Genomic DNA, 21,079 nt, shown 5'->3' with positions numbered 1-21,079 from the left:
TCCCAAATTGCGATTCAACGAGCCGCGCACGAATCGTTAATTCGTATGATCGGACGGAAGGTGAGCGTGCTTTGTACAGAGTTGCCGATTATACTCTATTGACGAGAGCGCCGCGCAACGGTTCGAGCGCGAAGTGTGGATTTCAAACGGATGCGAAGCCTTCACAAAAAAGGCTAAACGTTGATTCGTTGATCCGTGCCGTAGGGGAAAAATCGTAGGTACGTAGCACTCGAAATTGTCGCTGCGGGCGGTTTTAACTAAACAAATATGCGCGAAAAAAAATGGGCGTATCGGAGAGATTGATCGAACTGATCAAATCTCGAAATCTATTTACACCGTTTAATTCGTTCGAACGGATCTCGAGCGGAGGTCAAACGAGAGCAAACAGTTACAGATATATTACAGCGAAACTGTACGACAAGTTGGACAATATCTCAATTGGATTAAATCGACTCTCTCTCTCTCCGTGACAAAGAAGAGATACATGGATGCGTGCAATATGGCGATTTCCCGTTCTTTCTATCGAGAATCGATTTCCAACCAACTTTCGACCGTTCCTTTTTCGAATATAGATATAGACAGAGGTACAGAATCCAAAATTCGCGAAAGACGATCGCGATTTTAACTTGCTGATAAAATTTTTCAATCCAGCTTTTCCAAAGTTTGAAACCGGTGCACGCGGATTCCACGTTCCGAGTTCACGAGACATTCAAACTGCGCGTACGTAGCGACGTGTCTGCAACGCGAGTCGCATTCGAGATTATGTCCGAGCCAGTTTCTAGGCGGAATCGACGAAACGGCCGATACGAAACGCTTGGCCTAAACACGGAACTCACGGTGCTTATTGGCGCGGATCGAAACAGTTTTCTAGATGAGTCGTCTGGCGAGAAAAGGGGGAAAGAGAAAGAGGAAGAAGGAAAGAAAGGAGCTGAGCTGAAAATTACTTTCGCGCCATTTCCCCTCGGGTCCAAGGACGATCGACGCCAAGGTCGTCGTACATCGCGAATCCCGAGCCAAGTGGAAGAAGACACCCATCGGCGCAGCGAATAAGGCGATGCTCGCGAGATGCTCGCCACGGAATAAACCCACGTTTTCACTTTCCGCCCTTATCCCTCTCCCTCCCCTTCTCCAATTAAATTTTCGAATAATCTTCTTAGAAGAAATCGTGGAGGAGGAAGAGAGCAGCCGATTCTGAAAGGAAAGAAAAGAGGAAGAAAGGATCGATTCGGTTTTATCGCCGACTCTGGTTTCGAGCGAACGATCTTACTTTACCGCACTTCCCATTAATCCACGTAACCGCGTAATCTTTTTCCATCGCGCTCATCTAGAATTCTACCATCTCTACGCACCGGTGATCTCTCCACCGAAATCAGGAACAACCGGATGTAGAAGTATTTTATACGTGTCGTGCACTTGGCAGCCGTGTATGTAGAACGAAGTGCGGTAAATCGGGCGCATTGCCACGAATAATATGACCCTGACTACGCATTAAAATTCGCTTCCATTTTCTGCCTTCCGCGTGCGTGCGCTGTTCGGTTAATACGGATATTATGGAGAATCGATGGAGAATTTCTTTCTTTTTTCTAGCCTTCGCACAGGTCGGAATTTGCACTCGCGATAATTCCCCGACCGATCTTTCACGACTTTACCATTGAAGCGATGTTAATCGGGAGATGCAGAGAAGGAAATTTCTTTTTTTTAAATGGGTCGCTCTCGACCCATCTTTACCCCTCCTCGCCACGACGACGACGACGAGTTCCGTACCCATCTCGAGGATGAGAATTCCTCGATGAGGTCGCCGCGTGATACAACCGGTGCGTATATGTATGTATATATATATATATATATGTACACCAGAAGAAGAACAATCTTAACCGCGCGCTCTTCTCTCATTTCTCCCCTTCTGGGTTCCACGTATTTCCGTTTATCTCTCAACTGTCCCTAAACAGTTACTACTTGGAAGAAATCGCTTCTCGGCCACGAGTTTTATTACCGTGAACGCGTGCCACGAGGCATATCGAGGATCGAGAGGATATTCGAGCCGATTCGAATATTATTGGAGAAGGGATTTTATCATCCTCGAATCTATCCTCGAACGTCGCGCGATCGTCGTGGCGCACTTTTATCGAAATATGCCGGAACGGAAGCAAGGGAGGAAGGGGAGGAGGATGAATCGGCGCTCGCAAACACGTCGTCGTCTGAGTGGTAGCCTATTATTTGTGTAGCTCGCGAGTTAGCTTCGTCCATTACTTCGCATTAACAGAGTGGTCTGTTTTCTTCTTTCGTTTCCTCCGCACTCTTCTCCCCGTTCCTTCATCCTGTCAGACACGTTGGCACAGGTAGGCTTGTCCCACGATGCAAAAAATGCTTTGTCGAATTCGCTCGGGATTCATCATTCCACCACGCGTGACTCGAACACGCAATTTGGATATTACTGGATGCACTTTAAGCCCTTTTCTCTCTCCACTTTTTTCTCCCTTCCTTGCTTTCTTTTCTCCTCTCTTCAAACCGCGCGCGCGCGCGCGCCTCCACGCCACACATCGCGCGACTACGCACCGCTAATCGCGTAAACGCTTATGGCGATCAGGCATGTCCGTATTACCAGGCTACAACCGGTGTTTAACCTACTGCGCGACTTAAACGCAATTTTGATACCGACGCGTTCGACCTTTCCGCTCTTCTCATTTTATTTCGCATTTTATTTCATACGACCAAGCCGACGCCAGAGACTCGTCTAGATGCTCGGTCTAGTAACGAGTTATTATAATCCGTGACGAATAACTTTCTCCTCGCTCTCGTATTACATACGGCCGCGCAATAATCAGCTTTAATGCTGTTTTAATGCTGGTTTAAATAAAAAAAAAAAAAAGTAAGAGAAACGTAATGATAAACGACGTGGGTATATCTAATTTATACCATTATGCGTACGGACGTACCGTTAAATCGCGCTTCTTTGTAAAACGAAACCCCGCTTTATTTATCGAATTACCTTCGCGTCGGTTTATTTCACGCGCGCAAAGAGAAAAGGGAAGGGAAAGGGGAGCAACGGTCTCGCTTTAAAAACGCCGTGCGAAAGAATTGTATCTATTCATCGATATATACGCGATATGATATTTTACTTGAACCCGAGGATAAAATACGAAGAATTGAAGGCGTACGAGGAAGGTATTTACTCAATGGAGACGTAAATAACGCGGACGATAGCACGAGCGATTCGATATCTCGCTCGATCGCGCGGCCGGTATCGGGTGTATCTGTTTTACCACGCACAATCGAGGCCCGCATAGATTCCGTTCCCGGTGGGACGGGTAAAGGCTATAAAACATATCGATGCTTAGTCCTGTCAGACGCCTCGAGTGTCGACGCGACAAAGCAAATAGCAATGGTACGTATACATATATACCGCTGTTTGCTGGAAAATCTCTGGCGCGCAGGATGCGGATACGGGCCCCTGTTGCCAAGATTTCCGTGCATTCGAGTCCGGCGATACCGAGCGAGCGAGCTAATTATACGCGTATACACGAGTGAGAAGCGTGAGAACTAAGAGACCGCTGAGAAGCACGTGGCACGCGTATGCCTATTTACCGAGTGTTAAAGTAGTGTTGAAACGCGATAGGTGAATAGCGTGACAGCGAGTGAGACGAATGTTAGGCGTGACGTGGCACGTGCGCGCGAACTCTGTCCGTAGGCGTGTATACCCGACGTACCATTAATTAGGTAGACGGGGGTAGGAGGGCTTTAACGGTATGGAAGAGAGGACACGTGGCCGTTAAAACGCCCCGAACGAACCAACCAACGATTCGACGCCGATCGGCTCGACGACAGAGAGGGGTCTAGGAGACTATGAGATCGCGAGAGGTCACGCCTCGCGCGTGGGAAAAAACGAGAGAAAAGGCCTCGGTGTCTCGGTAAATATAGGTGCAGCCCGTCGTCGTCGCGTCGTAGCGCGGTAAAAATCGGGGGGGCATGTTCCCGAATAACAGTAAAAGAGCGGTTTATTTGCATTTCGCTTGTAAATCACCCGACGCCCTGCCTTCCTCTCCTAACCAATCCGATTCGACCGCTTCGTTTTCGGATATACTTGCACGGGTCTTGAATATTTTCTTGGAAGGTAAGAAATCGGTCGCATGCGTGAGTACGGCTTCGATAGCTAGAATTGAACAACCGTTGCCGCTGTATAAATCTTTTCCCCTAATTTTACAATTACTCGAAAAGGGGAGAGAGAAAATTTGCTCGAATTATGTGTATCGTTCGGATTGATATGTCAGCCTTGTATCGTGGTCGAAGGAAAAGAAATCGGAAAATAGAATTTATAACGTTTAACGGATGCGTACGAGAATGGATCGAGGAGGAAGGGATCTCTCTCTCGTCTGGATAGGATGGTGCGTCCGGTGGTTGTCCACAGGCCGAACGTTTCTTGCTGAAAGTTGGAACGCGAAGGGGCCACGCCGCTTCTTGGAGGCCGCTCGGCTCTCCTCGCTGCGCGCGCGCCACGCTCGCACCTGTCAACTAACTAGTCGAACCTGATTAAACTCTGCCCCGTGTGTCGTATCGCGTGCCCCGCGTACTCCCCTTCCTCCTTAACTCCACCTCCACTTTCTACTTCCCGTTACCCCCTTCTTTCGATACGTTCAGTCATGTCCCCTTCCTTCCCTCCCTCTCCTTCCCTCCATCCGTCGTACCTTTCCTTTCTTTCCTTCTCTCCGTTTCCTCCTCTCGCTCTCGCCTCCTTCCCCTTTCTCTTTCCCTCCCTTTCTCTCTTCACTTGGCTTCGCTTCGAGACCGATGTTGGGCGCAAGCCACGTTCCGTAACACGGCGGAGAAGAGTTACAGGATCGCCGATACCATATCCGACTCGGCTCCGCGATCTCCCTGGCCAAATACCTCCTCCCGATTCGTTACCTCCTCGAGATGCTTCGCTCGAGATTAGGAAGCGCTAGCTTACCTCCTTTCCCTTACGTGCAAGGAGGTAAAGGATCCGTGCTTTCTTTCTTTCCCGCATCCTACATTTTTCTCCATATTCGTATTCTAACTTTTATCTTATTCCACGTGCGTTCGAACGAACTTTTAGATTCGCGCAACTTTCTTTCTTTCTCTCTCACTCGTTAATTCCGTTTCGACCACTTTAGTCACGCGTTCCCTCCTACAATTTTGAAATGTGCCAGAATATAGAACGAACGTGTGTGTGTGTGGATTAGCGGGGAAACCCTCGGCAAATCGTAGAACGTGATTCACGAATAGATCAGATATCGAATCAATCTCTGGATGTATGTTTCTACTAATTTGATTTAATCGCAACGAATTCGATGAAACGACGTAAATGAAAATGCAATTCATCGAAAATTTAACGATCGTTTTTAAAAACCTGTCGAATATTTATAGAACATATAGACAAGTAAAAAATTAATTTATCGAGTTGGTATCGAGCAGGCACGAACAATGTCGTTTGATAAATGCGAATGATATTTTGTTGGGAAATGAGCAAAAAAGTTCTTTCCCGAGAGTGCTTATTTCGTGCGATAACAATTTTCGGATGTAAGATGCACGATCACCATATAACATTGTCACATGTATTCCACGCGGTTATGTACGTGTAAAGAGAAGTCATTAACATACGTATCCGTTCAATGTATTCGGTTATACGAGAATACGTTTGAGAATACGCTGTACGAATCTTTGTAGCAATAGGCATACGTAATTTATATTTATGTATCCGTGCAATTATTCCGTTTTACGAAGAACTGAAATTGTGAAAAATTCCTTTCCTTTGTTCCTCGTTTATGGCCTTTTGTCTCTCTTTTTATTTCATTCGTTGTTAATATCCTTTTGGTAACGTATAAAAATCGTTTTAATTAACGTATAAAGAAACGTTTACCTAGCTCCGCTACGAAACTTCTTACTAATGAGGATACACCTATTTTCTAACCAAGTATTCAATTAGCACGTTATATTCATATAAATTCAAATTATTTTATTATCTCCTCGTTTCATGGAATTATCATCCGCACGATGATGAAACAACTTTTTTTTTTTATATATATATATATATAATATTTCACCGATAAAACGCGCTTAAAAGAGCTTCCATGTTTTTATAGATCCCGTAGATTTAAATATAAATAATTCTATACGAAGAAATAAAAGATTTTATGTGTAATCGAATATCCTCGAATTTCCTCTCGAAAAACATTTGAAAAACATTTTAGAGTGGGGAAAAAAAAAATGTACATCGAGGGAGAAAGCGCACAGGCGATACGTCGATCCAGTGAAATTTTAATCGAATACATGGAAATCGATTTAACGAAAGTTGGCCGAACCCTAAAACCGGAAGGAAAAACAGCTTATCGGCAATTCTTGATTAGTTGTTAATTAACGGCCGCTTTCAAATTCAATTCCGATTATCTTCGTTTCCGTAAAAATTAGTAATAGGAATTATACAAGCAGCGCCGCATCGCATAAAATCGTCGAACTAATGATTTATCCGGGAGAACTTGTTACGTATTTCGTAAGATGGCGTGTCGTGGCACTTATTAAACGACGATATAAGAAAACGAAGACTCCATTTTCTTTCCATTGAACTTTTTTTTTTTTTTTTTCTTAATCGTAAATACTCGATCGGATCGAAAGAAAACTTTTATTCCACTTTTTCCCTTAGATTGTATTTCACGTTCTTGTTGCCTCTTCTTTTTTTATTATTTTGATTTATCTTTAACTATTTTTACAACTTGCTTTCCCTTCGTTTCCACTTTTTTTTTCTTGTTATCAAAAGGATTTCTATAATAAATAATTCCATGATAAATAAGTATCGACGATAAATATTCTAAAGTAAAAAGAAAAAAAAAATATCTACATTACGTACATAAAATTATTGTTGCATGCACGTCCTACTAGAACTCCATTCTTTCGTACGACCCTTTTAAAATACGAGCTTCATTTTCTCTCTCCCTTTTGTTTCGCAAGATGTGACATCTTCACTTTATTCGACGACAGTTTATACGAAAGGATCACAATTTCCTCCTCGTTACAATAGGAAATTCCCAGTTAATTCCCACGGTTGTAAATCGTTCCTCTCCCTGCAGAAAGATAAGAAAGATAAGAAAATGCATCGGCCAGATTACATCATTCCTTGGGTGGAAATGCGGGCGAGAGACGAGAACATTCGAAAAGCATTCAAGTGTTATCCCGTGGTAAGAGAACTTTCCAAACGAATACGGGGAGTTTAATAATTAACGCGGAGAAAGAAAGAGAGAGAGAGAGAACCGTGTTCGGTTCTATTCCAGAGGAGGGTGAATTCGTTGGCGGTAAAGCTGAGACAGCTCTCGGTACGAGATACGGAAAAACCATTTCCCGCATTGCCCGGAAATCTATCATTGGAGATGAAATTTTCTTTTCTTTCCGCTGTTCGATAACGCTGTCTCAGATCTCGGCGGGGCGATACACGTTTATCCTCGATCAAATATCACATCCTATCCTATCCACGTCTATGTATTAATATTTCGGGGGATGAATGCGAGAGTAAAAGTATCCGTTATTGTCTGAAACTAAATTGTAGATTTTATATTATTTTGTATTTATTTTGAAAAAAAAAAAAAAAAGAAAAACGTTACTTTTAATAAATCCTCCTCCGTGCAAGTATTAATACGTAATCATCGTGAAACGCAATCCAATTGGAGGCAGAAATTGATTTCAGTTGGAACCGTTCGCTCCGCGACATTCGATCTCTTATTTTAACAATAACAAAGAGGACAGCACAAAATGGGCGTACGAGCGTCTTCATAAAGTGGACGGTTTCGATCCCGGCAAGCCGCGATGCGATCGTATCAAGCAGAGTCTTATTTGGTTGGAAATCTCGAGGGAGAACAAAGGTCTCAAGATCCCGCTGATTACCAGTCACTCGTACGGGAGACCGAACAGGGTTCAAATCGATATCCCTGACAAGAAGTATCATCGATGCAGCAAACTGAAAGAATTTTATTCTCGCTGCGGCTTTGAATTAACCACTGATGAGGAAAAACAGGAGAAACCGATTTGTCTCCATTAAAACGAGCCTATTGTTTCGACCAATTCATTTTCTTTTATAATTTAACGATCGATTTATTATTCGATCGAATCAAATGGCAATATAAATAAGAACGTTTATCATTTGCGAAACAATTATATCATTCATCTGAAATTTTCGTATATTTATGACTTTATACGTTTTAATCAATATATCTATATATATATATATTTTGTATATTATTATTTTTATTGTTTGATGTATATTTATATATTTGTATATTATTTTATACTATATGTATTTTGTACAATGTATAAATAAATAACATCGATTTTTTAACTCAATCTTGAATTATTAATTTAAAATTTATATTTAACATATAGTAGTAAAAATTATTCTATATCAAAGAATTTACTATCTTCAATCTGAAGAAACGAAAAAATTCCATTTCCTATCTGACATAATTTTTTCAATATCGTAGAAATATGTGATTTTTGTGTACAAATTGTGTAAAAAAAAGTGAAGAAAAATTAATACTAGTGGCGCCATCTCGCGTTTGGATTCTGGAAGCTTCGATTTGTTACTAGCAAAGCAGAATATGCAAGGAGGTATTCGTGACGTCATAGATAAAGAGAGAACCTGTGCGAGAAGGACAGAGACTAATACCTCCCACCATTTTGAAAATTCTATATTGAAAATTAATTAATTATTCGTGTTCTACTAAAAATTTTTGCACTTTTAAGTTCGCATCTTCTTATCGAATCTTTGACAAGATTCTCGTGTCAATTTTAACGCAAAATTCTTCTCAATTAATCCTTCATTAATGATTATCGTTTCGATCGCAATCCCCCCCTTCTTATTACATAATCAAATAGTAAACAATCAATTTGTTCATTCAAACAACAGCGTAATTACGAATAAAAATAACACGTGAAAGTAAAAGAGGAAGTAACGTTTCAAATATATATATTGATATTTATAAATAAATTTTATAATAATGAAAAATTAATGAAAAATTCGTTGCATATCAGTAACGTTGGTACGGTCGGTAATATTATTCGTTAATAAATTTAATAATTAAAATTTAATTTTTTACTAAGAATTTCTGCACTCTTAGGCTCGTAACTTGTATTCGACGCGAATTCGTTTTCAATTAATTATTTATTAACGATTAATGTTACCGACCATATCGACGCTGTTAATTACTTAACACGATTTTTATTAATTTCTCATTATTATAGAATTTATTTATAAATATGAATACAGGCATTTGAAAAGTTACTCCTGTCCCTACTTTCACGTATAATTTTTATTCATATTTTTGTTTTCGTTTAAATGAATAAATCGATTATTTATTACTCGGTTATTTATTACGGAATCGATCGAAACGTTGTCTAGGATAATTGTTGATAAACGAATAATTAAAAAGAATTTCGCGTTAAAATTAACACGAGAAACTTGGGCAAAGCTTTAGCTTTAAGATGCAAGCCTAAAGCTGCAGAAATTTTTAGTAAAAAATGTGTAATTAATCAATTTTCGATGTTTTCAAAATGGTGGGGGATATTATCTGTCCTTTTCGCACGTTGATCTCCTTGTCTATGACGTCACGAATACCTCCTTGCACATTCTGCTTTGCTAGTAACAAATCGAAGCTTCCAGCGTCCAAACGCGAGATGGCGCCACTTGTATTAAATTTTATATTTATTTTCTTCGTCTAATTTATAAGCAAAATGTATTCCCTCGATAATTTATAAAAGTAAAGGAAGAAACGAAGTGACAATTCCATAACTTTGAAATATATTTGTTCGAGGGAAAGAAAAACCTTGTTGAACTCTTTCAAACTATATTTTTCGAGTAAAAAAATATAAAATTAAATAAATAGTCGTATATCAGTATGTATATCACGATATTTCGATAATATTAGACAAGAATTTCGAGTGCCAATTCTTTCCAACGTATGTTTCACTGTATAAATTTCGATTTTGAATTAAGAGAACATAACTTGAAAAGAAGTGGCACGTGAAATTTCAAAACCAAGTTAAAAATTATTTATAAAATACAAACTTGATACCTTTTCCATTATTTCTTCGCATAAAATTATATTCGATCGATCATTTTTATCAATTTTTATATTCTAACCAATATAATATATTTTTTGTTAATCCTTGGCTACTTCTTTTTCCAGTTGCTAACTCGAATACAGATTTCCACGCTGTCGGACAGATCGACGAAAGAAACGGTGAACATGGAATCGTTTCAGATGTGCATATAACGTTTGCTTCTGCATATACGAAATTTAAACCAATATTCGTTCGAAAAACCTTCATCAAATGCATCGAGAATTCCACACTTTTACGTTTTACGATTATCGTCATAATTTCCATCTCCGATTTCCAACGTTGAATGGTTCGTTAATGCCATTATCGCACTTTTTAACGATATTATATTTAATAATTAATACAAACAACGCATTAAACAAACATTAATGTATTTAACCGGAAAGCTTAAATATTTTCTTTACGAGTAGAAAATTCGAAGCCAAATTAATCACAATTTCGAATGTAATTTCCGCTTTGGAAATCGGTATTACAAATTAATTAAAATGTCTCTCGCGAGAGCATAATTTCCATTTTAATTTCGTTACCATGAATTTCATTTCTCGCGAGCGTAGACAATTTTATCCATTATCTTCGAGGATGTATCGCGAATTGGTATCAACTGTATTTCTACCTTTCCCCTTGTCATGTTTCAGCAAAAGTAGCGTGATATTCGATTCGTTGTTTTCGAATATGCGGAGATAGACACGGAGAAGGAGGTACGAGCATATACCTACTATACCCACTACTTCTGGCTGGCATCAAGTTTCATGCAAGAGTATCGAGAGATCGCTGAAATTCATAGGTATAGAAAATAACGAAAGGAAGTCGAGTAGGATTTTACATAACCTAGAACACACTCGCGATACAATTGTTCGTGAAAATCGTGAAACGTACCGTGAAAATATTATTCCTTTAATGCGATATAAATAATATGGCGGATAAATATAGATTTAAACGTATCAAGGAAGAAATTTATCGAATCGAATATCGTTCGCGACAGATGAAAGTATTAATTTTACGCGACATAACCTCTCGGTTGCAAAGATTTTCTCGACGTTCCCGTTTATATGGCCGTTATTCGAGGAAACGTCGATGAAACGAACGTCAAAAGTTCAGTATTCTCGCGAGACGGAGACGGAAGGAGAAATCGAAGGAGAAATTTCGTTTTTACGCGTATTAACGTGGCCAGATATTCATCTGGTGGCTGATTGTTAATCGACCAGGGTCACGGCCAAGCGGGCGCCGACTTTTTAAATTCTTTCTTTTCCGCCCTGTTAATTAAAAGTTTAATTAAAGCCACGTCAATTAATCAGAATTCTGTTTCGGACTATTGTGGCCGCGTTCTTCGTTGTTCGCGGCAGGGGCGGGGGGCGAGGATTGTTCGCGAAAAGAAGTAAAAAAGACGAGGGCGCGGCGTTGTCCCGTGTTGACGTCGACCAACCGGCCAATTAAAAAGTCGTCTCGGCCACAAACTTTCGCCGTTTAACGATGCTCGGAACCGGGCTCGAACGAAGTCGAATTTGTTGCACGACAAAAACCTGTTCAAATATTCGCGTTAATAGATCGTATTAGAAGAATAAAGGATACGAATTTCGAATTGTATTCGAAAAAAAACGATTTTGATCAACTGCTAGTAATTTTTTTTTTGCTCAAATTCGATTTTCTTCTAATAAAAGGCGCTTAATGACCCCGGTTAATTTTTAATCTAAATCGAATGAAAACTAATTTACGATTTAACCGTGATTCAAAGGGATCCTATTTTTTTTTTCTTTTTCCTTGATCGACGAGAAAGCAACGAGGAAGAGTTTGAACCGCGATGATGCACGATCGGTAGGGCAGGGAATTATGGACGAAAGCTTCGCTCGAAAACTCGATCAGCAATAATTATATCGGCCGATACAGCCGCTCTCGATCCTTCGTAGCCGTGGAACGCAATCTAATTTCCTTTGCCTCGCGTCAAGCGACGAAACCGAAAGGGATATCCAGAGTGTGACCTTACCTCCCTTCTTCCCCTCTTTAAGAACAACTCGTATTTCTCGTATTTCTCTCTTTTTTCGTTATTTCATTTTCTTTTTTTTTTCTCTCTCTCTGAATTACGAAGGAACGTTACCGTTAAAAGGTGGATAAAACAATTTTCGCAAATATCGCGATTGTTGCGATGAGCAATTTCGACGAGCGTGTATGCAATTCCTTTTCCCCAAATTTTTCCCAACTGGAAAAATTAAACGTATTTCCAACTTTCGCGCGTTTCTTTTCGCTATATCTACTCGGGAAATTCCATGGTATATCGTATTTGTTTCAGGATTTACACGTCCACGCTGGCGGTGCTAAAAGCGCATCCGACATTAATCCCTTAAGGATCGGCATTGCCAAGCATTTTCCCAAAAGAAATCAGGCGTTGTATGCTTTCTATCCACTCGAGGGATTTGAGCGGAAACGTTGAAATTAATTTAAAAAAAAAAAAGAAAGAGAGAAAGAAAGAAAGAAAAAAAATTGGAACAAAGTACAAGGAGCAATTTATATAAATATATATAAATGTAGAGGTTTAGTATATAAAGGTAATATATTTGTATTTGCTCGATGATTGAAAAAAAAAAAGAAAAATTTTTTATTCCGGAACCGCGTTCACGAAGAAAGTCGATAAATCAGATTTTCATTTCGACGCTTCTCTAATATTTATTCAACTCGTTTTCGTTTGTTTAATTGTGTAAGATCGTGTTAGAGATCGTAATTTATCAGATAAACGGCCAAAAGTGACGTTTGGACGTTTATTTAATAACTTTTCCATTCTCGTCGAAACTTTACACGATAACTCGATAAAAAAAGGAAGGGAAGAAAAAAAAGGAAAAAAAAGAAACCTCAAACAATTCACCCAACCAACGCTACGCTTCTGCTCTTTGATATTGTCCCAAGATTTAAAACTATTCGTCAATTGATAATCCATTTATTGCCACTGATATTTCAACTTTGCGTATCCATAAAAGTTCTACCTTTTGCAAACACAAAATGCAGACGACTGTATTCTTTCTCCGTGAATCGTCACTATTTCGTGAAAAAAAATTTTCCGTTATATTTATCCGTTAACAAATATTATTTATTCTTTCCTCTCCTCAAGTAATTTCAAAACTCTAAAACCCGTCTACCTCCAATTACATTCATTCCATCGTTTATCATTATAATTAATTTTCCTTTTAAACGAACGGGGGAAAAAAAAAAGAAAAAAGAATTTCGATTTCAATCGAAATTTCATCGATCCTATCTCTAAATAAAACAATTAATTCATACAAACTTTTCTCGAGATAACCGCGTATCGTTCCATCAATAAATCACTATAACCATAGAAATATGCTCGTCTTCGAAACGCAACCACGCAACCGTTGCGTGCAAACATTTTCCCCCCTGCTCCTCCTCCTCTTAAAAACGGTATAAATCGCGTTCCCTCGTCATATCTATTTCCGGCAGATTTACGGGATGTATAAATTATTAGAATCGGGACATTGTTTGTCGAAACAATGCCTCATTGAACCGTTCGCGCCGACCTCTCTCGCCCTCCCCTCCCGAAGCGCATCGTTCCGGAGTTTATCTGAGTTTTGGAATCGTCGCCGATAAGATGACACGGTGTTTGCCGAGGAATCATTCCCCGGCGTTTTCCCCCGAACGTTCGCATTTACAACGCTCGTTGCGCCGGCATATAAATTTTCGGGCGGCGGCGCGATCCGAGTGGAGAGCGGCGCGCAACGATGCCGATCGGGGCCGCCGACTCGGGCGACGAGCGCCGATCGCCCGCGCTTCTCCTCGACTCCGACGTGGATAGGATCGTGGAGCGCAAACTGGGCACCGACAACTTCCGCGTCTCGAGCTGGAGTTTGGACAAGCTGGGCGAGACGAACGGATTCCTGGGCCAGTACTACACCCTCCGGGTTGCGGTGGAGGGTGGCGGGCGCCTGAGGTTCTTCGCGAAAACGCCGCCGCCCACCTCCAGCCCCCAGTACGACTTCCTCGTGCGGCACAACACGTTCAACAAGGAGATCGACGTGTACGGTGAGATAATACCGGAGATGGGGGCAGGGGGCGGGGAGAAATGGCTGCCCGACTATTACCTGGGCAAGAACGACCGCATAATAGTTCTGGAGGACGCGGTGGACAGCGGCTACGCGACGCTGGACAAGTACGAGACGTACGAGAAGGAGCATTGGGTGCTGCTGGCGGGGGTGATCGCCACGCTTCACTCGAGATCGCTGGTGCTGGACGAGAGGCTGCGACGCGGCACGGGGAGGACGATGCTGGAGGTGTACGGGCACCTGCTGGAAGAGGTGGCGTTCGTGGAGAGCGAGCCGTTGGCGGGCAAGTACCTGTCCTCGTGCGTGAAAGGCGCCTGGGCCATGGTCGATATGAAGGAGGGGCTGGGCAGGGACGAGGCTGCGGCGATAAAGGATTGGATAGGCGAGTGGGTGCCGAGGCTACCGGAGATCGTGGTGTCGTCCGACAGGTGGAGGAACGTGATGTGCCATCGGGACTTGTGGTCCAACAACATCATGTTCAAGATGGACGGCGAGGGTAAACCGAGCGGCTGCTACCTCGTCGATTTCCAATTCCTGCGCTACAGCCCGCCCGCCTACGATTTCGAGACCGCCCTCCTCCTCACCACCTCCAGAGCGGTGAGGCGCGAGTTCCGCGACCTGTTCGTCGACGTCTATTACGACACGGTGAGGAGGGAGCTGTCGAGCGAGGGCCTCGTCGCCGAGGAGTGTTTGCCGCGGGAAGAGTTCGAGAAGAGTTGCGAGGAGGTGAGAACAATGGCGTTGGCGTACGCGGTTGCCAACATGCAGATAATGCTGCTCTCGAAGCAAGCGGTCGAGGAATATTTCGTCGGCTCGACCGAGAAACTGGAGCACTACGTGTACGGCGATCGACGCCCCGATCTCGTCGAGAGCGAGTGCCGCGCCACCGAGATGTATCGGACGCGAATCACGGAGGTGATCGAGGAAATCGGGGAGCACATCGCCTCCAAGGGAAAGTGGCAGGAGAGGGGCAAGTGAACCGACGGATTGTCGTGTCTCGCGATATTTCGCGTGGTGCTTAAAGAGGAGAAGGACGAAACGGCCGGAATCCTTTGCCAGAGCTTCGTAAGAGGATCGTTATTTGATAGGAGGAAAGTAGGAGTGAATCAGCCAACGTTCTGCCAGCACGTCGCGAGCATCTCTTGCTAATATCTCGTCGAGAAACGTTTAATATCTCTCCCTCGGTACGAGAATTTTCTTTCGTCTTCTATTCCTTCTATTTCTTTTCTTCCTTTTTTTGACACGCTTTTTGATATTCCAAATTGTTGTTCAATTACGTCGTAACATCATCGTATGTACAATAACAACATGATTGTTCGATTATATTCGCTTTTCAAACGCGAATTTGCTCGAAGAATCGTAGCGTATTTTCGAAAGGGCTTTTTATACGTACCAGTACACTTGCCCTTTCGTTGATTATTAATAACGTTTCGCAAACAAGAAGCGTAGTACGCCAGAAGTGCTTTTATTGTATCGTTTAATCTCGTTTCTCCTTCTCTCTTCCTTTCTTTCTTTCCGCTCCGTTGTTCCGCTCAGCTTCCTTCCCCCCCCTCCCCCATGATTTGCCTGTCAGCGATACTGTGCACGATAATAAAGTAAATAAAGTCACGTATGTGGAAGTCGCGTCATTGTTCCTTCCATTTTCCCCGAGCATATTTTATCTCGACGAGTTGAACGAATGTTGCCTCTTCGCGTAACGCTTTAATATAATTATTTCACGCGTTCGTTTCTCGCGCGCTGGTAGCTTTGTTGAACCGAGAATCGTTAAGAAAGCTAATTTCCTCCCCCCTCTCCCCTCGAAACCTCGCCCTACGATACGACGCTTTGCCGGCTTAAACGACGCCATCGCTCTCCGTTAGCCGAACTTTATCGTAAAAGGGAAAAGGGATTATGGCACGTAATAAACTTTGCAGAAATCCTGCGAGAGGCGGAGAGAGATAGGATAGGAACCCCTAATATTTAAAGTAACTTTTACCCCATAACCTTAACTCTATACGCGTCCGACTTTTACATCCTTTCGAGGGAAAAGAATGGACAAGTGTTTTTACGCGACGATTAGATTGCGAAAAAGTAGCACCGTTGAATGTCCCGTGTTTTTTTTATAAAAAAATATGCCCTGCGATTATTGTCGAAAATAATTATTAATTATCTACGAAACAGGATCCATTGCCAGGACGAGAACGCTAGGTTAAAAAGAAGTAGCACGGGAAAAAAGCAATAGAACGGCAACACTGTTGAATAGGTGTTGCCAAATTTATCTCGATTGCGCAGTGATCGGGCGCATCCGATTATATTCCTCGGTTGGCGAAAATGAGAAACACCCGGTCCCGTTCAACGGGCCGTAATGTTATGTCGGATTAAAGCAGAAGTTCGTTTTACGGCCGGCAATTCGAAGCAGCCGTAATCGTTCCTCTGTCGAGCCAATGACATAACCGTGAAACGGTAAATTGCGCTCATCTATCGATGACGGATCCCAATAGCTGTTATGTATCGCGAGCGCAATAACGCTCAACAATTATTATTATTTTTCCCTCTTCTTTCTTTCTTTTTTTTTTTTTTTAATCATCCCATCCTATTATTCCCCATCACGACGTGGACGTGCTCGTTGTTCCCGGCAACGGGAGTCCGTTCGAAACGAGTGTGTTCGACCAACGAAATTGTAACCTTCCCCTCCCCATTGTGACCGTGGTAAATACGCGATAAACAGGAAGATGAATGCGAGCAATAGCGAGGGGCCGGTCATTGAAAATTTCAGGCAGCCTGAACATCGCGTTCCTTTCGCGAGTAAACGCGAAATTATTTTACACAAACGAGGTTCGTAAAATTCGATCCGTGAAATTCCTTCGAATGCGCTTTCTCTTTTTCAGATCGGGATTTTCGGAAATCCAACGCGAGTAAATATTTAAATTTCCATAAAAAAAAGAAAAAATGAAATCAAGATTGAAGTTCGTCGCGTTCACGGAAGACGCGTTAAACCGTCCTCTCGCCGATTACACGGGAAATAGTTATTCGCAGGTGGTGAAATTATGTTGGACGATTTCGAGCGATCGCCGTGCAACATTATCGGCAACAATATCGAGAGGAACGGTGTACCAAATCTGTTAATCACAAAAGCTCGCTGTTCCTCGTGTGCTCATTATACTTGGCAGGCCACGGGCTTTCCATTGAACGATGTAGAATTATCATCGATCAGCCGATAGCATTACGATTCCATTATCTGCATCTGTGCCGAACTCGGCCCGCCTAACCCTCGCTCGTTACCAACAGCCTCCATCTCCAACCCGTAATCCCATCATTGTACTATACCTTGCGAATATTATCAGTATTTACTAGACGCGCTCGTTAACCAACCAATCTTCCTTAAAATCATTATTTTCAAAAACGTTTCTTCGTATATATATATATATATATATATATACGTATTTCTCCATCCACTTTCCTTTTTATTCCTTTTTCATTCCTGATGAAACCTTATCCGAGTATTCAAGTAACACGAAGTAGTACTCCTCTCGTCAAGTTCTCCTTGACTTTTTTCGAAATTGACGAGGATACTAATAACGTTGAAGAGAATCAATCAAAGTTTGATCTCAATTTCATTTTCGAAATCGGAAAAAGCAAGGCTAAAAATCTTTTTCTCCTCCTCCTTCTCCCCTTGGAACTTTCGTTTCGAAGAGCTTGTCGAGCGAGTCGAAGTCCGAGCTTTCGGATTTTGCGCGGAGGGAGGATGAATTCTCGTCGGGGAAACGAAGAAGGCTAACGACATTTGACGGGAGGACGACACGCGTCCACTCGCGAAATGGTCGTGGGCCAGACTGGCGCGTCGCATCGACGCGTCCCACGAAAATCTCGCGGCACTCTCGTGGCGGCGAAGGGCGCAGGCGCCCCCGACGTCCGGCATCCGGTGGCGGCAAGCCGACTCCGGATTTTCTCTCTAGTGTCGCGTCAACCGCCGCTCGAGTGTCGCGCGCGTCGTTCTGCACCCTTCGACTCGGACTCGGACTCGACTCGACTCGACTCGACTCGACTCGACTCGAATCCAACCCTCCCTCCTCGACGCGCGCTCTTCGCCTCCGGCCAACGCCATGGATTCCATTCTGACGGGGTGGTTCGCGTGATTTTGAACGGGAGGTAATACGCCTCTACCTCGCAATTATGAGGGAGAAACGTTGAAACGGTTGAGCCGCGGCGGATCCTGTTCGCGGTGTGTCTCGCGGCGGAGAAGGAGATCGAATGGGTGTCGACGCGTGTGTTTATATTTATATTATGCTCGTACGTTTACATCGTATCCGTTTCCCCGGAACACGAGGATAATATCGTCGCGATGTCGAGCGTCAAGTGTGTGTAAACACGTGTACGTAAACTCGTGCGTACGTATATTATTATTCCAAGGGGACGGAGTTCGCAGTCGGTGTTTCGCCGTTCGAGCGATCGTGCGCGGTGAATTCGAAGGGGATTTTTTGTGGGAGAGAAACGAGAAAAAGATCGTCGCGTGTGTATGTGTGTGTGTGTCGCAAAGAAGGGGGCAATCGGAGGAAAGTGCGTCGACTATGAATTGGTGGAAAGTGCGAGCTGTCGTGAATTCACCGGAGACGTCGCCCGGCTGTGAAGGAATGCTCGTGTCGGGCGCCGAAGCACGAGGGACGTCGCATCTTTAACGTAATGGTGAGTGTGCTCTAAATTCCCTCTTTTCGCAGCTAGATTTCGACGCGAGTCGGATATTGAAATCGCGCGCGGAGCGGGGAAAAAGTAAATCTTTGCTAGGAAGAATGGCAGCGTTTTTCGGGAAATATTTGCGTGTCGTTGTTGTTTTTCGCAGAGGGAGGGAGAAATAAAAAATTGCGCGTCGCGCGTTGGACGCGTCGTGAGTTGTTGCGAACTGGCGCGAGATGGCGAGATTTTTGTATTTCTTGTAACGGGACACGGCGCGTAAACGCGTACAAACAGCAAAGTATCGCGGTTGAATCGTTGAAGCGTCGTCGTGCGATCCGTCCACCATTTTTTTTTCTTTCTTTTTCCCGCATGCACACGCGCGAAAATCTCGATTTTACTGGGAACGTTTGAACGGAACATTGATCCCTCATCGGATTAATGTTTTCCCAACATTGCCCCAAGCCATTCTCCTTTTACGATTGAAAATAAAATCAAGGGACGATCGTTCTTTTGTCCTTGATCTACGTGGTTCGCGTCATGCGTAAATACGTTTCATACATTGTGTACGCGAGTACGTTTTCGAATTTGAAGAAAAATATTTTACCTGAATATTACTGTGAAATCACACTTTTTTCTTTTTTAAAATAATAGCTATATGACAAAAAATACGATAAAGTCTCCTTCCAAATTAATTCGAAATTTGAAAGAAGACATATCGTATGCGATGCGTTCAAGTAAAAAAATAAGATTTTAGGGATGAAATATACACGTAGGCGTGTAAAAGTAAAGCGTGTATACGTATATATATACATATATATATATCGTGGCTGGATGCATAGAGTAGAAAAGGAGAGGCGACCAACTATTAACCGCACGTGTCGAGCCGCATAATTTACATACTTGAGTAGTACGTATCTGCTCTCAGGTCAGACACAATGGCACCCGTACGATTTTACCGTATATATGTATATTATCCCACTTTGCGCCGATGCACACGCGTACACATGGACACGTCTGACACCTGAACAATTTGGATTGATCGTATCAACTGTTTAATCGCTTTATCCTAACCGGACAATGGAAGAACGATGCTCTGAGCATTGCACCGAGGACTGGTCAGGCCGGTTCGGCAATTAGCTTAAATATCGCTTACATTGACATTAATCGACAGTATCTCGCTTGATTCGAAATCAATTGCGTAACTGTTATGCGTATGCCGTTTAGCCGAGGCTGTTTTTAAAGCGGGAAAACTAGGATTGCCGTTTTCAAAATGGATATATATATATATATTATTCGATTGTTAAATTAAAGTGAATACTTTGAAACAAGTTTTCGCGCGAAATACGAACTGGGAAATACGCAAGTGAATCTTAAAGTTTAAATTTCTGGCTGGAATTTAATTCTATCCCAATCCTCTCGCCATTCTTCTCTTCCTTTTATTTACGCGTCTTCTTCGTTTAATTAATCTCTCAATTTCGCGCGTTTGCCGCGCACGTTATCCTATTTAATGTACGATTAATCCATCGCTGTGGTTAAAACCGTTACGCGCAAAATAAGCCGATATTTCGTGTAACATCGATTTCTCGAAACGAAAGAGGGAAGAAAAACTAGAACTAAAGTTTGTCACGGTTATGGCGACGTATCCATGATCGAATGATTAATTAACCGAGCCAGAATCAATTAGAAAGTTGATCGATTTATTAGCATTTCCTAGATATTATATATATCCGTTCCATTTCCAACATTTGCCTCGCGAGAAGAACGGAAGGGGTGGAGAGGGAGGACTCGTGTCGCGATTTCTCGATCGAAAGGTTTCGAGATAAAAGAAAGAGAAAAAGAAAAAAGAAAAAGTTGTTGTTCCATCGTTGCTTGGACGCGGGGGTATTTTTCACGGGCGTTGATTTATCACGCGCACGAGAGAGATTCGGCGTTTCACGCGCTTGTCGAAAGTGCATTTACAAGCGTATCGCGACTCGTTGCGCCAAGTTCTTCAATTATTGTCCCCGCCTCGCGCCTTGGAAATTGATTTCCCGTGTCCAGGGCCCCGCCGCCAAATCGCCCATTTGCCTCCCCTCTTTCATTATCTCCCCAGTCCTCCTCCTCCCCTCCCCCCGACTCGTATTCCTCATTAAATGCAAATACGCGAATGGAAAAACGTGTACTCATCTGTCGCGATCGTTAATCGTAATGTTGTCCATTTTAACCGAGAGAGAACGATTTCGAAAGGAATTTCTTTTTTATCGATCCCAAATTGGATTTAAAAACGGACG

At 42.6% G+C, this 21,079-nt stretch overlaps 3 protein-coding genes across 8 annotated transcripts in view; all 3 read left to right on the top strand.

Moving 5' to 3' along the window:
- Positions 1-6,865: 6,865 nt before the first annotated feature.
- LOC107997400 (uncharacterized) lies at positions 6,866-8,142 on the top strand. The gene is made up of 2 exons (XM_017055961.3): positions 6,866-7,187; positions 7,691-8,142. The coding sequence occupies exons 1-2, from the start codon at positions 7,101-7,103 to the stop codon at positions 8,039-8,041; spliced, it is 438 nt and encodes a 145-aa protein (XP_016911450.1). The 5' UTR covers positions 6,866-7,100; the 3' UTR covers positions 8,042-8,142.
- Positions 8,143-13,687: 5,545 nt separating this feature from the next.
- Positions 13,688-15,778, top strand: LOC107997459 (uncharacterized). The gene has a single exon (XM_017056066.3). It carries the CDS (start codon positions 13,839-13,841, stop codon positions 15,135-15,137), a length of 1,299 nt encoding a protein of 432 aa, XP_016911555.1. The 5' UTR covers positions 13,688-13,838; the 3' UTR covers positions 15,138-15,778.
- A 920-nt stretch (positions 15,779-16,698) lies between these two features.
- LOC107997420 (suppressor of lurcher protein 1) overlaps positions 16,699-21,079 on the top strand; it is a 317,598-nt gene continuing 313,217 nt past the window's right edge. For all 6 annotated transcript variants that reach the window (XM_017056003.3, XM_062086068.1, XM_062086067.1 and 3 more), the window contains exon 1: positions 16,699-18,821. In XM_017056003.3, the coding sequence (XP_016911492.2) occupies positions 18,819-18,821 (3 nt within the window). In that variant the 5' untranslated portion in view covers positions 16,699-18,818. The remainder of the gene's footprint in view (positions 18,822-21,079) is intronic.

This window comes from Apis cerana, linkage group LG15 (genome assembly GCF_029169275.1).
Source record: "Apis cerana isolate GH-2021 linkage group LG15, AcerK_1.0, whole genome shotgun sequence".
NCBI lineage: Eukaryota > Metazoa > Arthropoda > Insecta > Hymenoptera > Apidae > Apis > Apis cerana.
Note: the sequence above shows the minus strand (reverse complement) of the source record. Positions and strands in the feature narration are given on the sequence as shown.

Coding starts and splice junctions, on each gene's coding strand:
- LOC107997459 (XM_017056066.3), top strand. CDS start 13,839: ATGCCGATCGGGGCCGCCGACTCGGGCGACGAGCGCCGATCGCCCGCG.
- LOC107997400 (XM_017055961.3), top strand. CDS start 7,101: ATGCATCGGCCAGATTACATCATTCCTTGGGTGGAAATGCGGGCGAGA. Junction 7,188..7,690: donor CATTCAAGTGTTATCCCGTG/GTAAGAGAACTT, acceptor AATTGATTTCAG/TTGGAACCGTTCGCTCCGCG.